At 28.2% G+C, this 20,947-nt stretch overlaps 1 protein-coding gene across 1 annotated transcript in view; it reads right to left on the bottom strand.

Moving 5' to 3' along the window:
• Positions 1-257: 257 nt before the first annotated feature.
• TppII (Tripeptidyl-peptidase II) overlaps positions 258-20,947 on the bottom strand; it is a 368,289-nt gene continuing 347,599 nt past the window's right edge. Inside the window, exons 16-17 of the mRNA XM_075312350.1 lie at positions 12,627-12,789; positions 258-1,531 (exon numbers count right to left, since the gene is read on the bottom strand). Of these exons, the coding sequence (XP_075168465.1) occupies positions 1,322-1,531; positions 12,627-12,789 (373 nt within the window). The 3' untranslated portion in view covers positions 258-1,321. The remainder of the gene's footprint in view (positions 1,532-12,626; positions 12,790-20,947) is intronic.

Genomic DNA, 20,947 nt, shown 5'->3' with positions numbered 1-20,947 from the left:
AGTATATAGAATTTCAATTAATGGGATTTTTATTTTTTATTTGAACAAAGCATTAAATACAATAAGAAACTAGGCTTTATTTAATAAAATTTTAAAGCTGATTTTGATAAATACAATTTGAGACTAAAGATATTTTTATATTCAAAAAAGTTGGAAAAGCTTTGAGGAACAAAATTAAAAATGTTTTAAAATTTGATTTGATTTTTTTTAATTAAGGGGCTAGGATATTTAAATATAATTATGATGTTTTTTTTCAAAATTTCATTAGGAAATGGTGTTGATTGAAAAAGAAAGTAGTGCAACCCCACTAAACATGAACTAAAAAAAATTCAGAAATCCAAACTAGTTTTTGCCTTGTTCTTCAGGCGCATTTTTTTGCATTTCAATCTAAAAGGCTATAGACAAAAAAGGGGGGACAAAAAGGATATTGGGGTGGGCGACAGAGGGTGAGATTGAGTACAAGAGAAAACAGTAAGCGGAAGTAGAATAAAATAAGTTCATTTGATATTCAAAAAGTTTTAATAAAACTAAAGAATGAAGTCAACATTCTTAATAGTTTTAACGCCATGTTGTCTTTTCCAGGATGGCAAGTGTCCGTCCATCCATCCATCCGTCCGTCCGTCCGTTCGTTCTTCTCGTTTGTCCATGGATCCTCGTTTGTATATGCGTAAACTACGAATTTGGATGTTACTGACTGACTGGGTGAAGAGGTGTGAATATCCACAAAAACCGGGTGATTGCATTCTCGCCGTTGATTTGTAGGTTGGTCGACTCGGGGGTTTGGGGATGTTTCGTTACTTGTTAGATGGTGGTTAGGTTGTTGCTGCAGGATGTTAGGAAAAGTTTTTTGAGAACTGCATGGCGATCACGTTAAAGGCAAAACCTTTGTGTAAATAGAATTAGTTGTAACATGGATTTTCAGTTTGCCATGGCTTCGCCAATGGTTCCTGTTCCTGGGTTTTTACTGTGACGTTGATGTTGCTGGCCCCCGGGGCTATTGCTTTGAATGTTTTACAATTGAGGATGATAACGACAGAGCCATGATAATGGCTAGTAGATGTTGGTTACTGGCTGGTTTGCTTGCTGTGGCTGAAGGCTCTCTGTTTTCTGTGTGTGTGTGTGTGTGTGGGTGGTTGGTTGGTTGTATTTAGATGCACATTCATCGTTATTGCATTTCCCGGCTTTGAAACTCTTCAATCTGATTGTGTTTATTATTCTCGTCTTTCCATCCATCCTTCTGTGGCCTGTGGCACATTCCATCCCTTTCTTATCACCCATCTCACTCACTACTCTCGCCCCCACTCATCTCATCTCATCGCATCTAGAACAAACGATAGGTTTGCGGGAAAGTTGACACAGTCAAACGTTGGACCACTGTTTGTAAGTGCTCATATTTTAAGGCTCCCGCAATTAAATAAAGTTCTTCAAAGTTTTCACGATTACGTTTCTCATCGCAAAGTTTTTGCAAGTACTTATACATGCGACCATATTGCTCATGGACATAAGCATGCCATAGAGAAAATTGTATTACCTGCGACGCCAGCAACAATGAAACGAGAAAAGAAAGAAAATCACAAGAATCAGAATAGAACGTGAGATAAAAAGCTTACAGAAATACGATAATAAAACTTAAAGTTCTTAGATATATGCGAATAAAATAAGAGATTGGCCATGTTTTTCTTAAATCTTAAAATCATATTAAAACTTAACTAAAAATAATTTAAATAAAATATTCTAAATTTTAACTTAGAGCATAGTTTGGTAGGTAAAGCATAGGATATTGCTACATGGAATTCAAATAGATTTTATTGCTTGTCTCTATAGCGATAGGTCACAGCCTAAAAGTATGCAAATAGTTTACACTTCTCAACGTTTACATAACATTACTAACAAGTAGGGACAAATATGTTACGTGTTGGCGAGACCACATAAAATTTAATCTCCACTATGAATTTGACATCTTAGGCCCTAGGGCTGGATGTCTCAAATAATTTAAAGTGTTTTAGTTCTTATAGGCAAATAAATAAAGAGATTGGTCATGTTTTCTTAAATTTTAAAATCTTATTTCTATAGAAATAAAATTTTGACAAAATTTTTTAAAAAATTTTCTATAGAAATAAAATTTTGACAAAATTTTCTATTGAAATAAAATTTTGACAACATTTTCTATAGAAATAAAATTTTGACAAATAAATAGAAATACTTTTGTGACAATATTTTCTATAGAACTAAACTTGTGACAAAATTTTCTATAGAAGTTAAATTTTGAAAAAATTTTCTATAGAAATAAAATTTCGACAAAATTTTCTATAGAAATACAAACAACAAAATTTTACTTCTATAGAAAATTTTGACAAAATTTTCGATAGAAATAAAATATTGACCAAGTTTTCTATAGAAATAAAATTTTGACAAAATTCTCTGTAGAAATTAAATTTTGACAAAATTTTCTATGGAAATAAAATTTTGACAACATTTTCTATAGAAATAAAATTCTAACAAACTTTTGTATAGAAATAAAATTTAATTTGTTTTTTTGATCTCAGCTTAAAAATCATGGCGTTGATTAAACTACAAGTGTAGCTTAACCAAAAAATTTATTTGGGCAAAGATGGTTGGATGGACGCACGTTTCGGAACTACTACATTCCTCATCAGCATCCTCTACTTGCAGAAAAACTATCAACCAATTATCAGAACAAATTCTGGTAGTTCACCAAACCCAAAGTGAACCACACTTGAACCTTCCGAAAAAACGTCTATGATAATCGGCTTTTGCCGAAATTGCAACATTAGTCAACGCAATGGCTTTTAAGCTGAGATCAAAACAGCAAATATGATTGAAGTACAAACCAACAATAATAAAAAAAAACGAATGAAATAAAATTTTAACAAAATTTCCTATAGAAATAAAATTTTGACAACATTTTCTATAGAAGATAAATTTTGAGAAAATTTTTTATAGAAATAAAATTTTGACAAAATTTTCTATAAAAAATAAGATTTTGAAAAAATTTTCTATAAAAATAAAATTTTGCAAAAATTTTCTATAGAAATAAAATTTTGAAAAAAAATTCTGTAGAAATTAAATTTTGATAAAATTTTCAATAGAAATAAAATATTGACACAATTTTCTATAGAAATAAAATTTTGACAAAATTTTTTATAGAAATAAAATTTTGACAAAATTTTCCATATAAATAGAATTTTGAAAAAAAATTTCTATATATACAAAATTTTGACAAAATTTTCTATAGAAATAAAATCTTGATAAAATTTTCTATAGAAATAAAATCTTGATAAAATTTTCTATAGAAATAAATTTGTGACAAAATTTTCTATAGAAATTAAATTTTGAAAAAAATTTCTATAGATATAAAATTTTGACAAAAATTTCTATAGAAATACAATTTTAACAAAATTTTTCATAGAAATACAATTTTGACAAAATTTTCTATAAAAAATAAGATTTTGAAAAAATTTTCTATAGAATTAAAATTTTGACAAAATTTTCTATATAAATTACATTGTGACAAAATAAAATTTTGACAAAATTTTCTATAGAAATAAACTTGTGACAAAATTTTCTATAGATATAAAATTTCGACAACATTTTCTATAGAAATAAAATTTTGAGAAAATTTTCTATAGAAATTAAATTTTTATATAAAATTGTCTATAGAAATAAAATTTTGGCAAAACTCTTTATAGGAAAAATAAGAAAATAAGATTTTAAAAGAATTTTCTATAGAAATAAAATTTTGACAAAATTTTCTATAGAAATAAAATTTTGACAAAATTTTATAAATAGACTTGTGACAAAATTTTCTATAGAAATAAAATTTTGACAAAATTTTCTATAGAAATAAATTTGTGACAAAATTTTCTATAGAAATAAAATTTTGACAAAATTTTCTATAGAAATACCACATATTTTTATTTTTTATTTCTTAGTTTTATTTTTATTATTTGCTTTATTTGTGCTTATTTCGTTTGCATTTATATATTCTACACTTTTTCTAAAAATTCATTCATATTGTTATTTAATTAATGGTAAATTTATTTTAGATTTTATATAATTAATTAGTTATAGAAATATTTTTGCTTATTACATTTGCATTTATATATTCTACACTGTTTTAAAAATGTAGTCATATTGTTCTTTAATTAAATAGTAAATTTATTTTAGATTTTATATAATTAATTAGTTATAGAGGCAATGCGCTATTATTGGCCTTTCTGGCTTATTGTATTGTCGTAAATAAATAAAAAAATAAAAAATAAAATTTTGACAAAATTTTCTATAGAAATAAAATTTTGACAAAATTTTCTATAGAAATGAAATTTTCTTTAGAAATAAAATTTTAACAAAATTTCCTATACAAATAAAATTTTGACAAAATTTTCTACAGAAATAGGGAGCCACCGTGGTGCAATGGTTAGCATGCCCGCCTTGCATACACAAGGTCGTGGGTTCGATTCCTGCTTAAACCGAACACCGAAAAGTTTTTCGGAGGTGGATTATTCCACCTCAGTAATGCTGGTGCCATTTCTGAGGGTTTCAAAACTTCTCTAAGAGGTTTCACTGCAATGTGGAACGCCATTCGGACTCGGCTATAAAAAAAGGAGGTCCCTTGTCATTGAGCTTAACATGGAATCGGGCAGCACTCAGTGATAGGAGAGAAGTTCACCAATGTGGTATCATAATGGACTGAATAGTCTTAATGAGCCTGATACATCGGACTGCCACCTAACCTACTACAGAAATAAAATTTTGACAAAATTTTCTACAGACAAAAAATGTTGACAAAATTTTCTATAGAAATAAAATTTTGACAAAATTTTCTATAGAAATAAAATTTTAGAAATAAAATTTTGCGAAAATTTTCTATAGAAATAAAATTTTGACAAAATTTTCTATAGAAATAAACTTGTGACAAAATTTTCTATAAAAATAAAATTTTGCAAAAATTTTCTATAAAAATAAAATTTTGACAAAATTTTCTATAGAAATAAAATTTTGCAAACATTTTCATAAAAAATAAAATTTTGCAAAAATTTTCTATAAAAATAAAATTTTGACAAAATTTTCTATAGAAATAAAATTTTGACAATATTTTTAATAAAAATAAATGATTTCTAAGGAAAACACGTCTATTGCATTATGAGGAATATACCAAAGAAGGACCTTTCCAATGATGGGTGTTAGTTAGAGGAGTAGTACAAGTGTATTACGAATAGAAATGGAGACAGTGGGTGGTTGGTTGAAAAAATACAATAGACAACTTCAAGTACAATGTGTTTTGTAGAGGATATAGCTTAGTGGCCAAATGGTAAATGGACAGACAAAAACCATATAATAGAGTTTAATACCATCATCAAATAAACACATTAAAAACTTTCACCTGTGCACTTTTTTAATGCACTTTAAAGTTTTTCACAAATATCCCTTCTGTTGCTTTCATGGGTAAATATTTGTGGTGCATTTGTCGTTGTGGCATAGATCCACACACACACAAACACATACACATAAACTCACATCTCCACTAATGTTTTTATAAATGGCAAGTGGTTAGTCAGGTACGAGAGCAATGGTAGAGAAGGAATGTATTTTAAGTGTAAAGCTATGTTGGCTGTCGCTTTGACCTGTACTTCTTCTCTCTGTCTCTCATTCAGCTTCAACTCAAATGTAATTCAAGGTGTTTGTGTCTCATTGTGTTGGTGCGCCGCCTGGTAAATTATGTTCCTCGGATAAAAGCACCATTCACTCTATTATGCTTACCAATGCTTTTACATCGCATAATACTTGTGTACATACCTCCATATATATATACAAACATTCATGTCTACACTGATGATCAAAAAATCAACCATAAAAAGGCTTTATGGATATTTTTATAGAAAAATCAAATTGTCATTTATGGAAAAAAGAGAGAGAAATCATTATGATATTATAAAGGCATTTTATGGAAATTCAAAGGACAAGCCTACAAAATTCTTTTGGTTCGTTGTGTTGGCTTTCCTTTGGATATTTTACCCATAGTCATTTAATCGCATATTTATAATTTAATTTGGAAAAATAGCCAATGCTAAGGAACATAAAAGTGGAGATTTTTTTTCGTATAATGATTATAAATAGATTAGAATTTCGTTACGAAACTTTTATAATAGATATAGACAACAACATGCAAGTGTTTTGTTGAGGAGAATTTAGGTATTAATTAAATATTACCGCCTAAAAGCATGCTACATGAATTTTGTATATAGAGATATTAAGATGAAGACCATGCTCTGGTTTTGGGAATTACTTAAAGTTCTTTTTCATTAAAGACTGTAAAATGTACACTGTTGGAAATGTCTTTGAAATTATTATTTTCAAGATTCTTTTACCTTGCCATTCTTTTGCATATTGTTTTGCTACTTCATGATAAAATCAATTGAAAAAGCGAACAATTTTTGGCTTCAAACACAGAAAACTAATCGCTAATTATTTATTTATTCAACAACATAAACTAAAAAAAGGCGAAACAGGCCAACTAAAACTATATTACATCTCTTAATACTGAAAAAAAAAACTCTTTTATATGAATAGAGAAAAATATAAAATTATTCACTCTACTTAGAATTACTGCTTAAAGGTGATCTAAAATCTATACCTTACTTTTCTGCCTAGGATGGTATCTAGATAAATAAATTTTAAAATTTCACTATTTACAATTACTTGTTTTAATCTAACACATAATAACAAATTTTTTTTGTAGCAAAAATATTGGGAAAATGAAATTGGAAACTTTTTATTTCTAAGCCAAAAGAAAAAATACTCCTCCAGAACGAATTTTAAACAAACGAAATTCCTTTTCAATGCAAAGACAAACGATGTAACGATTATCTATAATATTTCTTATTAACTTTTTAAGGCTAATCTTTGACATTTGAAAACATATATTAGATCTAGAGAAGCGGCATTTTTTATACCCTAAGACAAATCTACACCAAAGAAGGAATATGAGACCTTCAAAATAGAGCATTAGACACGTAAAAACAATTATTTATTAAAAAGTGTCTTTTCACTTATTTGTTTATTTAAGCATATCCTGTACAACAAGATTAAAGTCTTATGATTAAAGTACAGGAATTTTAATAAAAAATATTTAATAATAAAACAGGTAAGGAAAGTCTAAAGTCGGGCGGGGCCGACTATATTATACCCTGCACCACTTTATACATCCAAATTTTCGATACCATATCACATCCGTCAAATGTGTTGGGGGCTATATACAAAGGTTTGTCCCAAATACATACATTTAAATATCACTCGACCTGGACAGAATTTGATAGACTTCTACAAAATCTAGAGACTCAACATTTAAGTCGGCTAATGCACTAGGGTGGAACACAATGTTAGTAAAAAAAATATGGGAAACATTTAAATCTGAAGCAATTTTAAGGAAACTTCGCAAAAATTTATTTATGATTTATCGCTCGATATATGTATTGGAAGTTTAGGAAAATTAGAGTTATTTTTACAACTAAGCAGTGGCGATTTTACAAGGAAAATGTTGGTATTTTGACCATTTTTGTCGAAATCAGAAAAACATATATATGGGAGCTATATCTAAATCTGAACCGATTTCAATCAACTTTGGCACGCATAGCTACAATGCTAATTCTACTCCCTGTGCAAAATTTCAACTAAATCGGAGTAAAAAATTGGCCTCTGTGGTCATATGAGTGTAAATCGGGCGAAAACTATATATGGGAGCTATATATAAATCTGAACCGATTTCAACCAAATTGAGCACGCATAGCTACAATGCTAAATCTACACCCTGTGCAAAATTTCAACTAAATCGGAGTAAAAAATTGGCTCTGTTGTCATATGAGTGTAAATCGGGCGAAAACTATATATGGTAGCTATATATAAATCTGAACCGATTTCAATCAAATTTGGCATGCATAGCTACAATGCTAAATCTACACCCTGTGCAAAATTTCAACTAAATCGGAGTAAAAAATTGGCCTCTGTGGTCATATGAGTGTAAATCGGGCGAAAACTATATATGGGAGCTATATCTAAATCTGAACCGATTTCAACCAAATTTGGCACGCATAGCTTCAATGCTAATTCTACTCCCTGTGCAAAATTTCAACCAAATTGGGCCAAAACTCTGGCAATTAGAGCCATATTAGACCCTATCGGGCGAAAAATATATATGAATCTGAACCGATTTCAATCAAATTTTGCACACTTGACTATACGACTAAGTGTTACGTTTGTACAATCAAGCAAATCGGTATCAAACTCTGGCTGCTGGGTCAATATTAGTGCATATCGGGCGAAAGATATATATGGGAGCTATATCTCAATCTGAACCGATTTCTTGCAAAATCAATAGGGTTCTATTCTGACCCAAATTAGGAACATGTGCCAAATTTTAAGGCGATTGGACTTAAATTGCGACCTAGACTTTTATCACAAAAATGTGTTCACAGACAGACGGACGGACGGACGGACGGACGGACGGACAGACGGACAAGGTTATATCGACTCAGGGACCCACCCTGAGCATTATTGCCAAAGACACCATGTGTCTATCTCGTCTCCTTCTGGGTGTTACAAACATATGCACTAACTTATAATACGCTGTTCCACAGTGTGGCGCAAGGGTATAAAAAGTGTCATCGCTTGTGGCCATTAAAACAGACGAATGGTAACTCTGCTCTACACACATAAATATATATTTTTTTTGTTACAAAAGCTAGTTTGCGTATAGGCCTTGGGGGTTTAGCGAAATGCTATAAAGCCCGAGTTTATTTTATAGTCTATACAAATTAGTCGTCGTCTTGAAATATCCACCTAATCCAAATGGCTAAAATTCTTCTGGGTTACATTCTTTTATCTATTTAATATAAAATCGTAATTAAGAAGTTTTAGAGATTGTCCAGTTTACCGAATTCCGGAGGGTTTCCTAAACGAGTAAACAATTTTTCCTGACTAGATGGAAGTGGAAGTATGTGGGTCAGTGAAAGGATGAAAAAGTATAACAATTTTGTGATATCAGCTTGCGGTCTGCAAGCACGGTTGCCACTAGTGCCATATAGCAAAATTTTAAGAAAATTTTAACAAATCTACCAAATTAAAAAAACCCCAAATAAATTTGACAAACTTTTCCAAAGTTTGTTAAGCAACTCTTGTGGTTTTAAGCTAAAATCAAAACATCAATACAAATTTTATTTATATAGAAAATTTTGTCAAAATTGTATTTCTATTGAAAATTTTGTCAAAAGTTTATTTATATAGAAAATTTTGTCAAAATTGTATTTCTATTGAAAATTTTGTCAAAATTGTATTTCTATTGAAAATTTTGTCAAAATTTTATTTCTATAGAAATAAAATTTTGAAAATTTTGTCAAAATTGTATTTCTATTGAAAATTTTGTCAAAATTTTATTTCTATAGAATTAAAAATTTTATTTATACAGAAAATTTTGTCAAAATTGTATTTCTATTGAAAATTTTGTCAAAATTTTATTTCTATAGAAATAAAAATTTTATTTCTATAGAAATTTTTGTTAAAATTGTATTTCTATTGAAAATTTTGTTAAAATTGTATTTCTATTGAAAATTTTGTCAAAATTGTATTTCTATTAAACATTTTGTCAACATTTTATTTCTATAGAACATTTTGTCAAAATCAGAAATTATTTCAGAAAGCATCCCATAAACTGGTACTACTACAGTAAAAACTTATATTTTAAAATTTTACCCTAAAATTGTCAAATTTTATTATGAATTGACATAATAAAACAAAATGGAATAATACAAAATCCTTAAGTTTTAAGTTTTTTTTTGGTATAAGTTAATAAAAAGAATGTGCCACTTTTTAAAAATAATTGTGCCACTTTTTGAAAATTCCCCACGGCAACGCTGTTAAAACATGATTGTATCAATTATTTTTTTAATTAAAGGCGTAACAATTTGCAATTAATAATACCCTGCGCCACATTGTGGAACAGGGTGTTATAAGTTAGTGCATATGTTTGCAACACCCAGAAGGAGACGAGATAGGTTAGGTTAGGTTAGGTGGCAGCACGATGTATCAGACTCACTTAGACATTCAGTCCATTGTGATACCACATTGGTGAACTTCTCTCTTATCACTGAGTGCTGCCCGATTCCATGTTAAGCTCAATGACAAGGGACCTCCTTTTTATAGCCGAGTCTGAACGGCGTTCCACATTGCAGTGAAACCTCTTAGAGAAGCTTTGAAACCCTCAGAAATGTCACCAGCATTCCTGAGGTGGGATAATCCACCGCTGAAAAACTTTTTGGTGTTTGGTCGCAGCAGGAATCGAACATGACCGCCTTGCACACACAAGGTCGTGTGTGTGCAAGGCGGGCATGCTAACCATTGCACCACTGTGGCTCCCGACGAGATAGACACATGGTGTTCTTGGCAAAAATGCTCAGCGTGGGCTCCTGAGTCAATATAGCCATGTCCGCCTGTCCGTGAACACATTTTTGTAATCAAAGTCTAGGTGGCAGTTTTAGTCCAATCGACTTCAAATTTGGCACAAGTATGTGTTTTGACTCAGAATAGAACCCTATTGACTTTGGAAGAAATCGGTTCAGATTTAGATAAGCTCCCGTATATATATTTCGCCCGATATGGACTTATATGGCCCCAGAAGCCAGAGTTTTACCCTAATTTGCTTAAAATTATGCACAAGAAGAATAATAAGTACTATAGTCAAGTGTGCCAAATTTTATTGAAATCGGTTTAGATTTAGATATAGCTCGCATATATATATCTTTCGCCCGATATGGAGTAATACGGTCCCAGAAGCCAGATTTTTACCCCAATCTGGTTGAAATTTTGCACTAGGAGTACAATTAGTAGTGTAGTCAAGTATGCCAAATTTTATTGAAATCGGTTCAGATTTAGATATAGCTCCCATATATACCGTTCGCCCGATTTACACTCATATGACAACAGTGGCCAATCTTTCACTCCGATTTAATTGAAATTTTGCACAGGGAGTAGAATTAGATTTGTAGCTATGCGTTCCAAATTTGGTTGAAATCGGTTCAGATTTAGATATAGCTCCCATATATAGCATTCGCCCGATTTACACTCATATGACCACAGAGGCCAATTTTTTGCTCCGATTTAGTTGAAATTTTGCACAGGGAGTAGAATTAGCATTGTAGCTATGCGTGCCAAGGGAGCCACCGTGGTGCAATGGTTAGCATGCCCGCCTTGCATACACAAGGTCGTGGGTTCGATTCCTGCTACGACCGAACACCAAAAAGTTTTTCAGCGGTGGATTATCCCACCTCAGTAATGCTGGTGACATTTCTGAGGGTTTCAAAGCTTCACTGAAATGTGGAACGCCGTTCGGACTCGACTATAAAAAGGAGGTCCCTTGTCATTGAGCTTAACATGGAATCGGGCAGCACTCAGCGATAAGAGAGAAGTTGACCACTGTGGTATCACAATGGACTGAATAGTCTAAGTGAGCCTGATACATCGGGCTGCCACATAACCTAACCTAACCTATACGTGCCAAATTTGGTTGAAATCGGTTCAGATTTAGATATAGCTCCCATATATATGTTTTTGTGATTTCGACAAATATGGTCAAAATACCAACATTTTCTTTGTAAAATCGTCACTGCTTAGTCGAAAAGTTGTAAAAATGATTCTAATCGATAAATTCGATAAATCATAAATAAACTTTTGCGAAGTTTCCTTAGAATTGCTTCAATCGATATATTCGATAAATCATAAATAAACTTTTGCGAAGATTTAAATGTTTTCCATATTTTTTTACTAACATTATGTTCCAGCCTAGTGCATTAGCCGACTTAAATTTCGAGTCTATAGATTTTGTAGAAGTCTATCAAATTCTGTCCAGGTCGAGTGATATTTAAATGTATGTATTTGGGACAAACCTTTGTATATAGCCCCCAACACATTTGACGGATGTGATATGGTATCGAAAATTTGGATGTACAAAGTGGTGCAGGGTATAATATAGTCGGCCCCGCCCGACTTTTGACTTTCCTTAATTGTTTTTTAATTGACTTTGTTTATTTTTTCTATTTTGATTAACAAGTTATTTGTATGAATTAATTTTTTAATTGAAAACGTTTTCAGCTTCAATTAACATTTTAATTGAAAATTCTGATTTATTATATTGAACCGATTTCGAAGAAATTCCCACAATACGAAAATCCCAAACATTTATGGAAATTCCCCACCAAAAACCCCAAGTCTCCAACTCAATTATTTCGTCCCCATTTACTAAAAAATAACCCCAATTTAAGGGTAAAATCCCCAGTACTGGCATTATTGTTTACAAGAATCCATGTATGAATAAGAACTAGTTCCCAAAGGATTTTCATAAAGCTTTGCTAACTTTTTGAACACTACTGTTCTAGATTTGTAGATATGTATAAGCCTATTATACAATAAATCGAATAAGGTTTGAATTCATCCTGAAGCACTTTACCCATTTAGCCTTTACGACTTTAGTACATTAATTTATATACTACACACATACATATATACACAAGTATATTAGCACACAGACACACTGTGGTATGTGCATTTTTAATACATACCTTGGAATCACTGGCATCCACAAATTTAATAATTTCAGTGTATATATTATCGATATCTTCCAAACGATCTTTAACATTGTTATCCAGAACACATAATTTTGCCACAGCAATGCCCTTTTTGCCCAAAGCTTCCAAAAGATTTTTCTTTTGGTTATCCATTTGACTGCATCAGAGAATCCATGGGTTGTGGGGGTGGTGGGGGCATGTGATGGCCACAAAGCATATAGAACCATTCATGTCCAGAGTTTAGCAAAAGGTCCAAAGGATCATAAGGAGCACATGAAATGAGAAAGAGAAAAAAACACACAGACATATGAAAAAAAAACGAGCCAAAGAGGTGAGTAAAAGAAAAAAAAATTGAGGAGAAAAAAAAACGCAGAGAATAAGCTGCAAAATATATCAACCGCAAATAAATGAAAAATTCAAATAAAGAATGGACGGGCAAATGCGCTTTATGCGCTCGGTTAGAGTCAATTTAGTAGTTCATTATTTTAAAAATCGTGCTCTCGTTGTGTTTTTGGTTTGTAGTTCAAAAAGTTCCTGTTTCTGCACCAGAAGTTTGTTGGTTTTTGGTTAATGATTGCGGTAGTCTACCCCAATTTGCTGGTTTTAGGTGTTTTTTTATGGTTGCTTGGCTATAAAGAATTAAAAATCTATTCCATTCTCCCGCTCCCCCTTTATATAGTTTTTACTATTTACCCTTCTTCCCCAAATCACTCACCTAGATAATTAGCTAAAAATGCTTGTCGCTGGTACGATGTAAATGCTGTTTGGTTTTCTTTTTTCTTCTTCTTGGAAGCCTTATGGGAAATTATTACTAAATAAGTGGGTGTTCGTTGGAATATCCCAGGTGGCAAATGTAATAGCTATAATATTCTCCTGGGACCACCACCACTCTCTCCAAAAAAAAAATTTAAGTGTTAAACTTTGGTCTGTACTCAATTTTTGGCGATGCTGTTAGATTTATGGGTTCAGCGACCACAAACTTTATGTAGAACATTTTACGTATTTTTTTTTGTTTCGATCACAAAAAAAAAAACAACATGAAAATAATTGATTGCAATTATCCGGGTGCTTCATCAGCATGTTTAGCATTAATTTAGAGTCATTATGGTTATTTCAGTTGAAAATTTATGATGCTATGGTTAATGCAATGCAATAGGGATGATGATGTTGGTGGTGGTGCTGCTGCACTATGGTAATATAGAGCAACAAGCTCCAATGGTGAATGTTAATATCAGCAGAGAGTGTATAGTTTGGCCAAAAACCACAAACAATTTATCTTAGCATTTAAAAATTTTGAAAATATCCATGTTTATAATGAAAAAAAGTATAAATAAATAAAATATGTGTAGATGAAATGAAAAGTGCATGAACAATGAACGGTCATTATATTTTTCATCAAAAATAAACTTCGACATTGACTCATAGGGGCATTTTTAGTTTTACTTCAGTTGGATAATATATAAGGACATATAACGACTCAACATTTATATGAGGGCAGGTTGAAGTCGGTTTTCTATATTTTATTTTTATAGGAAATTTTTTAAAAATTTTATTTCTATAGAAAATTTTGTCAAAATTTTATTTCTTTAGAAAATTTCAACAAAATGTTATTTCTATAGAAAATTTTGTCCAAATTTTATTTATATAAAAAATTTTGTAAAAAACAAAAATATAGAAAACTGTGTCAAAATTTTATTTCTGTAGAAAATTTTCTTAAAATTTGATTTTCATAGAAAATTTTGTCAAAATTTTATTTCTATGGACAATTTTGTCAAAATTTTATTTCTATAGAAAATTTTGTCTAAATTTTATTTCTATAGAAAATTTTGTTAAAATTTTATTTCTATATAAAGTTTTGTCAAAATTTTATTTCTACAGAAAATTTTGTCAAAATTTTATTTCTATAGAAAATTTTGTCAAAATTTTATTTCTATAGAAAATTTTGTCAAAATTTTATTTCTATAGAAAATTTCAACAAAATGTTATTTCTATAGAAAATTTTGACAAAATTTCATTTCTATAGAAAATTTTGTCAAAATTTTTATTTTTATAGAAAATTTTGTCAAAATTTTATTTCTATAGAAAATTTTGTCAAAATTTTATTTCTATAGAAAATTGTGTCAAAATTTTATTTCTATAGAAAATTTTGTCTACATTTTACTTCTATAGAAAATTTTGTCAAAATTTTATTTCTATAGAAAATTTTGTCAAAATTTTATTTTTATGGAAAATTTTGTCAAAATTTTATTTCTATAGAAAATTTAGTCAAGATTTTATTTCTATAGAAAATTGTGTCAAAATTTTATTTCTTTAGAAAATTTTGTCAAAATTTTATTTCTATAGAGAATTTTGTCAAAAACAAAAATTTAGAACACTTTGTCAAAATTTTATTTCTGTAGAAAATTTTCTTAAAATTTTATTTCTATAGAAAATTTTGTCAACATTTTATTTCTATAGAAAATTTTGTCAAAATTTTATTTCTATAGAAAATTTTGTCTACATTTTATTTCTATAGACCATTTTGTCAAAATTTTATTTCTATAGAAAATTTTGTCAAAATTTTATTTCTATAGAAAATTTTGTCAAGATTTTATTTCTATAGAAAATTGTGTCAAAATTTTATTTCTTTAGAAAATTTTGTCAAAATTTTATTTCTATAGAGAATTTTGTCAAAAACAAAAATTTAGAACACTTTGTCAAAATTTTATTTCTGTAGAAAATTTTCTTAAAATTTTATTTCTATAGAAAATTTTGTCAACATTTTATTTCTATAGAAAATTTTGTCAAAATTTTATTTCTATAGAAAATTTTGTCTACATTTTATTTCTATAGACCATTTTGTCAAAATTTTATTTCTATAGAAAATTTTGTCAAAATTTTATTTCTATAGAAAATTTTTTTAAAATTTTATTTCTATAGAAAATTTTGTTAAAATTTTATTTCTATAGAAAATTTTGTCAAAATTTTATTTCTATAGAAAATTTTGTCAAAATTTTATTTCGATAGAAAATTTTGTCAAAATTTTATTTCTATAGAAAATTTCAACAAAATGTTATTTCTATAGAAAATTTTGTCAAAATTTCATTTCTATAGAAAATTTTGTCAAAATTTTATTTCTATAGAAAATTTTGTCAAAATTTTATTTTTATAGAAAATTTTGTCAAATTTTTATTTCTATAGAAAATTTTGTCAAAATTTTATTTCTATAGAAAATTGTGTCAAAATTTTATTTCTATAGAAAATTTTGTCAAAATTTTATTTTTTTAGAAAATTTCAACTAAATGTTATTTCTATAGAAAATTTTGTCCAAATTTTATTTACATAAAAAATTTTGTCAAAAACAAAAATATAGAAAACTTTGTCAAAATTTTATTTCTATAGAAAATTTTGTCAAAATTTTATTTCTATAGAAAATTTTGTCAAAATTTTATTTCTATAGAAAATTTTGTCCAAATTTTATTTCTTTAGAAAATTTTGTCTAAATTTTATTTACATAAAAATTTTGTTAAAAACAAAAATATAGAAAACTTTGTCAATATTTTATTTCTCTAGAAAATTTTCTTAAAATTTGATTTCTATAGAAAAATTTGTCAAAATTTTATTTCTATAGAAAATTTTTTCAAAATTTTATTTCTATAGAAAATTTTGTCAAAATTTTATTTCTATAGAAAATTTTGTCAAAAATTTATTTCTATAGAAAATTTTGTCAAAATTTTATTTCTATAGAAAATTTTGTCAAAATTTTATTTCTATAGAAAATTTTGTCTAAATTTTATTTCTATACCATATGTTGTCCATATTTAATTTTTATAGAAAATATTGTCAAAATTTTATTTCTATAGAAAATTTTGTCCAAATTTTATTTGAATAGAAAATTTTGTCAAAATTTTATTTCTATAGAAAATTTTGTCAAAATTTTAGTTCTTTAGAAAATTTCAACAAAATGTTATTTCTATAGAAAATTTTGTCCAAATTTTATTTACATAAAAAATTTTGTCAAAAACAAAAATATAGAAAACTTTGTCAAAATTTTATTTCTATAGAAAATTTTGTCAAAATTTTATTTCTATAGAAAATTTTGTCAAAATTTTATTTCTATAGAAAATTTTGTCAAAATTTTATTTCTTTAGAAAATTTCAACTAAATGTTATTTCTATAGAAAATTTTGTCTAAATTTTATTTACATAAAAAATTTTGTAAAAACAAAAATATAGAAAACTTTGTCAAAATTTTATTTCTGTAGAAAATTTTCTTAAAATTTGATTTCTATAGAAAATTTTGTCAAAATTTTATTTGTATAGCAAATTTTGTCAAAATTTTATTTCTATAGAAAATTTTGTCAAAATTTTTTTTCTATAGAAAATTTTGTCAAAATTTTATTTCTTTAGAAAATTTCAACAAAATGTTTTTTCTATAGAAAATTTCAACAAAATGTTATTTCTATAGAAAATTTTGTCTAAATTTTATTTCTATCGAAAATTTTGTCAAAATTTTTTTTCTATAGAAAATTTTGTCAAAATTTTATTTCTTTAGAAAATTTCAACAAAATGTTTTTTCTATAGAAAATTTCAACAAAATGTTATTTCTATAGAAAATTTTGTCTAAATTTTATTTCTATCGAAAATTTTGTCAAAATTTTATTTTTATAGAAAATTTTGTCAAAATTTTATTTCTATAGAAAATTTTGTCAAAATTGTATTTCTATAGAAAATTTTGTCAAAATTTTATTTCTATAGAAAATTTTGTCAAAATTTTATTTCTATAGAAAATTTTGTCAAAATTTTATTTCTATAGAAAATTTTGTCAAAATTTTATTTCTATACAAAATGTTGTCCATATTTAACTTCTATAGAAAATTTTATTTCTATAGAAAATTTTGCCAAAATTTTATTTCTATAGAAAATTTTGTCAATATTTTATTTCTATACAAAATGTTGCCCATATTTAATTTCTATAGAAAATTTTGTCAAAATTTTATTTCTATAGAAAATTTTGTCAACATTTTATTTCTATAGAAAATTTTGTCAAAATTTTACCAACACATCAAGAATTCTACCAAACCGTAAAAAATCTATCAATTTTGGTAGAATTCTATCAACTGTGGGAACCGTGGTTGGGAACCAGGGAGTCATATAAGATGGAGGAGGTATTTGCCATTGCAAAAGCTGCGGGACTCCTATTGATGAGACCGCTATTCAGATGCGATATCAGTTTCTTCAATGACATTCAGACAGGCAGCAAAAAAAAAAAAGCTAGTTAGCAACTGTCGTATAGAGCTTAGAGCTCTCACTGAACAGCATAATACTACTCTGTGCTGGGTGGCTGTACAATGGGTAATGGGGAGGCAGATGAGCTGGCTAATTAAGGTACACGCCGCTCTGACCAACAAAATTTACGTGGATACGAAATTTACCGATTCCTAATAAATTTGGCATATCAGACGATGAAATCAATTGTATTCTTTTTACACAATTTGAAGCAAATCAGGGTGTATATTCTGGCCCATATAAATGCATATCGGGCGTATGATAGATATGGGAACTATATCTAAATCTGAACCGATTTCTTCCTAAATTAGTAGGTTTCTATTCACATACATGTGCGAAATTTGCAAATGCTTGGGCTAAAACTGTGGACATGGACGGACATAGCTAGATCGACTCAGGGACACGGTTGTTAGAGTTGGTACAATTCTACACAAAATGGTAGATTTTTTACCTGGTAGATTGGTGGAGTTCTCGATGCTAATATATTTTGCAATATATTCCTCTCCAATTAACAGATGCTTCAATTTTCTATAGAAGTAAAATTTTAACTAAATTTTATTTCTATAGAACATTTTTACAAAATTTCATTCCTATAGAAAATTTTGTTTAAAAGGTTTATATAGAAATACAATTTTTGACAAAATCTTTTATAGAAATAAAATTTTGACAAAATTTTCTATAGAAATAAAATTTTGACAAAATTTTCTATAGAAATAAAATGTTGAAAAAATTCTCTATAGAAATAAAATTTTGACAAAATTTTCTATAGAAATAAAATGTTGACAAAATTTTCCATAGAAATAAAATTTTTACAAAATTTTCTATAGAAATAACGTTTTGACAACATTTTCTATAGAAATAAAATTTTGACAGCATTTTCTATAGAAATAAAATTTTGACAAAAGTTTCTATAGAAATAAAATGTTGACAAAATTTTCTATAGAAATAAAATGTTGACAAAATTTTCTATAGAAAAAAAATCTTGTTTTTTTTTTAGTTCAGCTTAAAACTATGCATTGATTAAACTACAAGTGTAGCTTATCCAACGGAGGAAAAGAATGTTTGTCAAATTTATTTGGGCAAAGCCCTATAGACTGCAAGATGATTGGATGGACGCACGTTTCGGAATTACCACATTCCTCATCAGCTTCCTCTACTTGCATCAAAACTATCAACCAATTATCAGAATAAATTCAGGCAGTTCATTAAACCCAACAATGAACCACACTTAAACCTTCCGAAAAAGGTTTTACATGATAGAAATAAAATTTTGCGAAAATTTTCTATAGAAATAAAATTTTGTCAAAATTTTCAATAGAAATACAATTTTAACACAATTTTCTATAGAAATAAAATTTTGACAAAATTTTCTAAAGAAATAAAATTTTGATAAAATTCTATAAAAATTAAATTTTGCATAGAAAAATAATTTCGATAAAATTTTCTATAGAAATACAATTTTGACAAAATTTTCTGCAGAAATAAAATTTTGACAAAATTTTCTATAGAAATAAAATGTTGACAAATTTTTCTATAGAAATAAAATTTTAACAACATTTTCTATAGAAATAAAATTTTGACAGGATTTTCCATAGAAATAAAATTTTGACAAAATTTTCTATAGAAATACAATTTTGATAAAATTTTCTATAGAAATACAATTTTGATAAAATTCTCTTTAGAAGTACAATTTTGGTAAAATTTTCTATAGAAATAAATTTTGACAAAATTTTCTATAGAAATAAAATTTTGCAAAAATTTTCTATAGAAATAAAATTTTGTCAAAATTTTCTATAGAAATAAATTTTGACAACATTTTCTAAAGAAATAAAATTTTGACAAAATTTTCTATAGAAATAAAATTTTGCGAAAATTTTCTATAGAAATAAAATTTTGTCAAAATTTTCAATGGAAATAAAATTTTGACAAAATTTTCTATAACAATAAAATTTTCTATAAAAATAAAATTTTGACAAAATTTTTATAGAAAAATAATTTTGACAAAATTTTCTGTAGAAATAAAATGTTGACAAAATTTTCTATAGAAATAAAATGTTGCGAAAATTTTCTTTAGAAATTTTGACAAAATGCCACTGTGTGGTAAAGGTGTATAAAAAAAAATTAAAAAATAAAGCGCTGTGCTTTGTTGCATTACACATCAGTCTGTTTTTTGTGTTTACATAGTCGAAGGGTTAGCAAACAAAGCACAATGGTTATTCTTCAATCTAAAATTTCAATTGGGAAAATTGTATTAGTTTTTTGGGTGTAGATGCAGCAACCTTAATGACCCAAAATCTAAAAATCTCAACAAATAAATGGCCTAATTTCCGAACAGATTATTTTTTTCCAGAATCTTTTATTTTATATTTCCATCATGACCTTCGTGGATCCCAAATAAGATAAAGACAAACAAAAAATCTTAATTTTTTCACAGTTGATTTTGGGGTGGATTAATATCGATATCACATGTTTATCCACCATTTCATCACATATCCTGTTTTTAAGTGACTCAATGGCAATTTTTGGTCTGGCCCTTCAATTAAAGACATCCTCCCAACCATCCAGGAGTGAAAAGGGATAAAATTTCCAGGCCGTAAATGTTACACAGTTTTTCAATGTTATAGCAATTTGTCTTAATGACCAGTGACTGGGCGATTCGGGGGGAGCAGAAACGTAGCGGCGCTGCTTCCTGCACACACAAAAGCCAGAGATACATAAAAAAAGTGTTGGCTTCTTGTGGTGGGGGTACATCAATATGTTATCCTTGCTGGCTGGCTGTCTGCGCGCCTGCTTCTTCCAATTAAAGTCCAGTAGAAAGCAAATGACCACGAAAAGTCAATAGCAACAAACATTTCATCCGTTTTTATGACCGGTGCTTAAAGTATACGGCATTTCTGCCACATCATGATGCTCTTAAGGATTTATTTTGTTTTCGTTCTTTTTTTTGGGTGGAGGAGTAAATCAAGGGCAACAGTAAAAATCTCGACAAGGCTCGTGTATGCCATTGGTCTCTGTGTGTGAAAGAGTGTGGTCATGTTGTTGAAAATA

The sequence above is a fragment of the Haematobia irritans genome, chromosome 5, assembly GCF_050003625.1.
Source record: "Haematobia irritans isolate KBUSLIRL chromosome 5, ASM5000362v1, whole genome shotgun sequence".
Lineage (NCBI taxonomy): Eukaryota > Metazoa > Arthropoda > Insecta > Diptera > Muscidae > Haematobia > Haematobia irritans.
The sequence above is the reverse complement of the archived record's forward strand: the minus strand, read 5'-3'. Positions and strand labels throughout refer to the sequence as shown.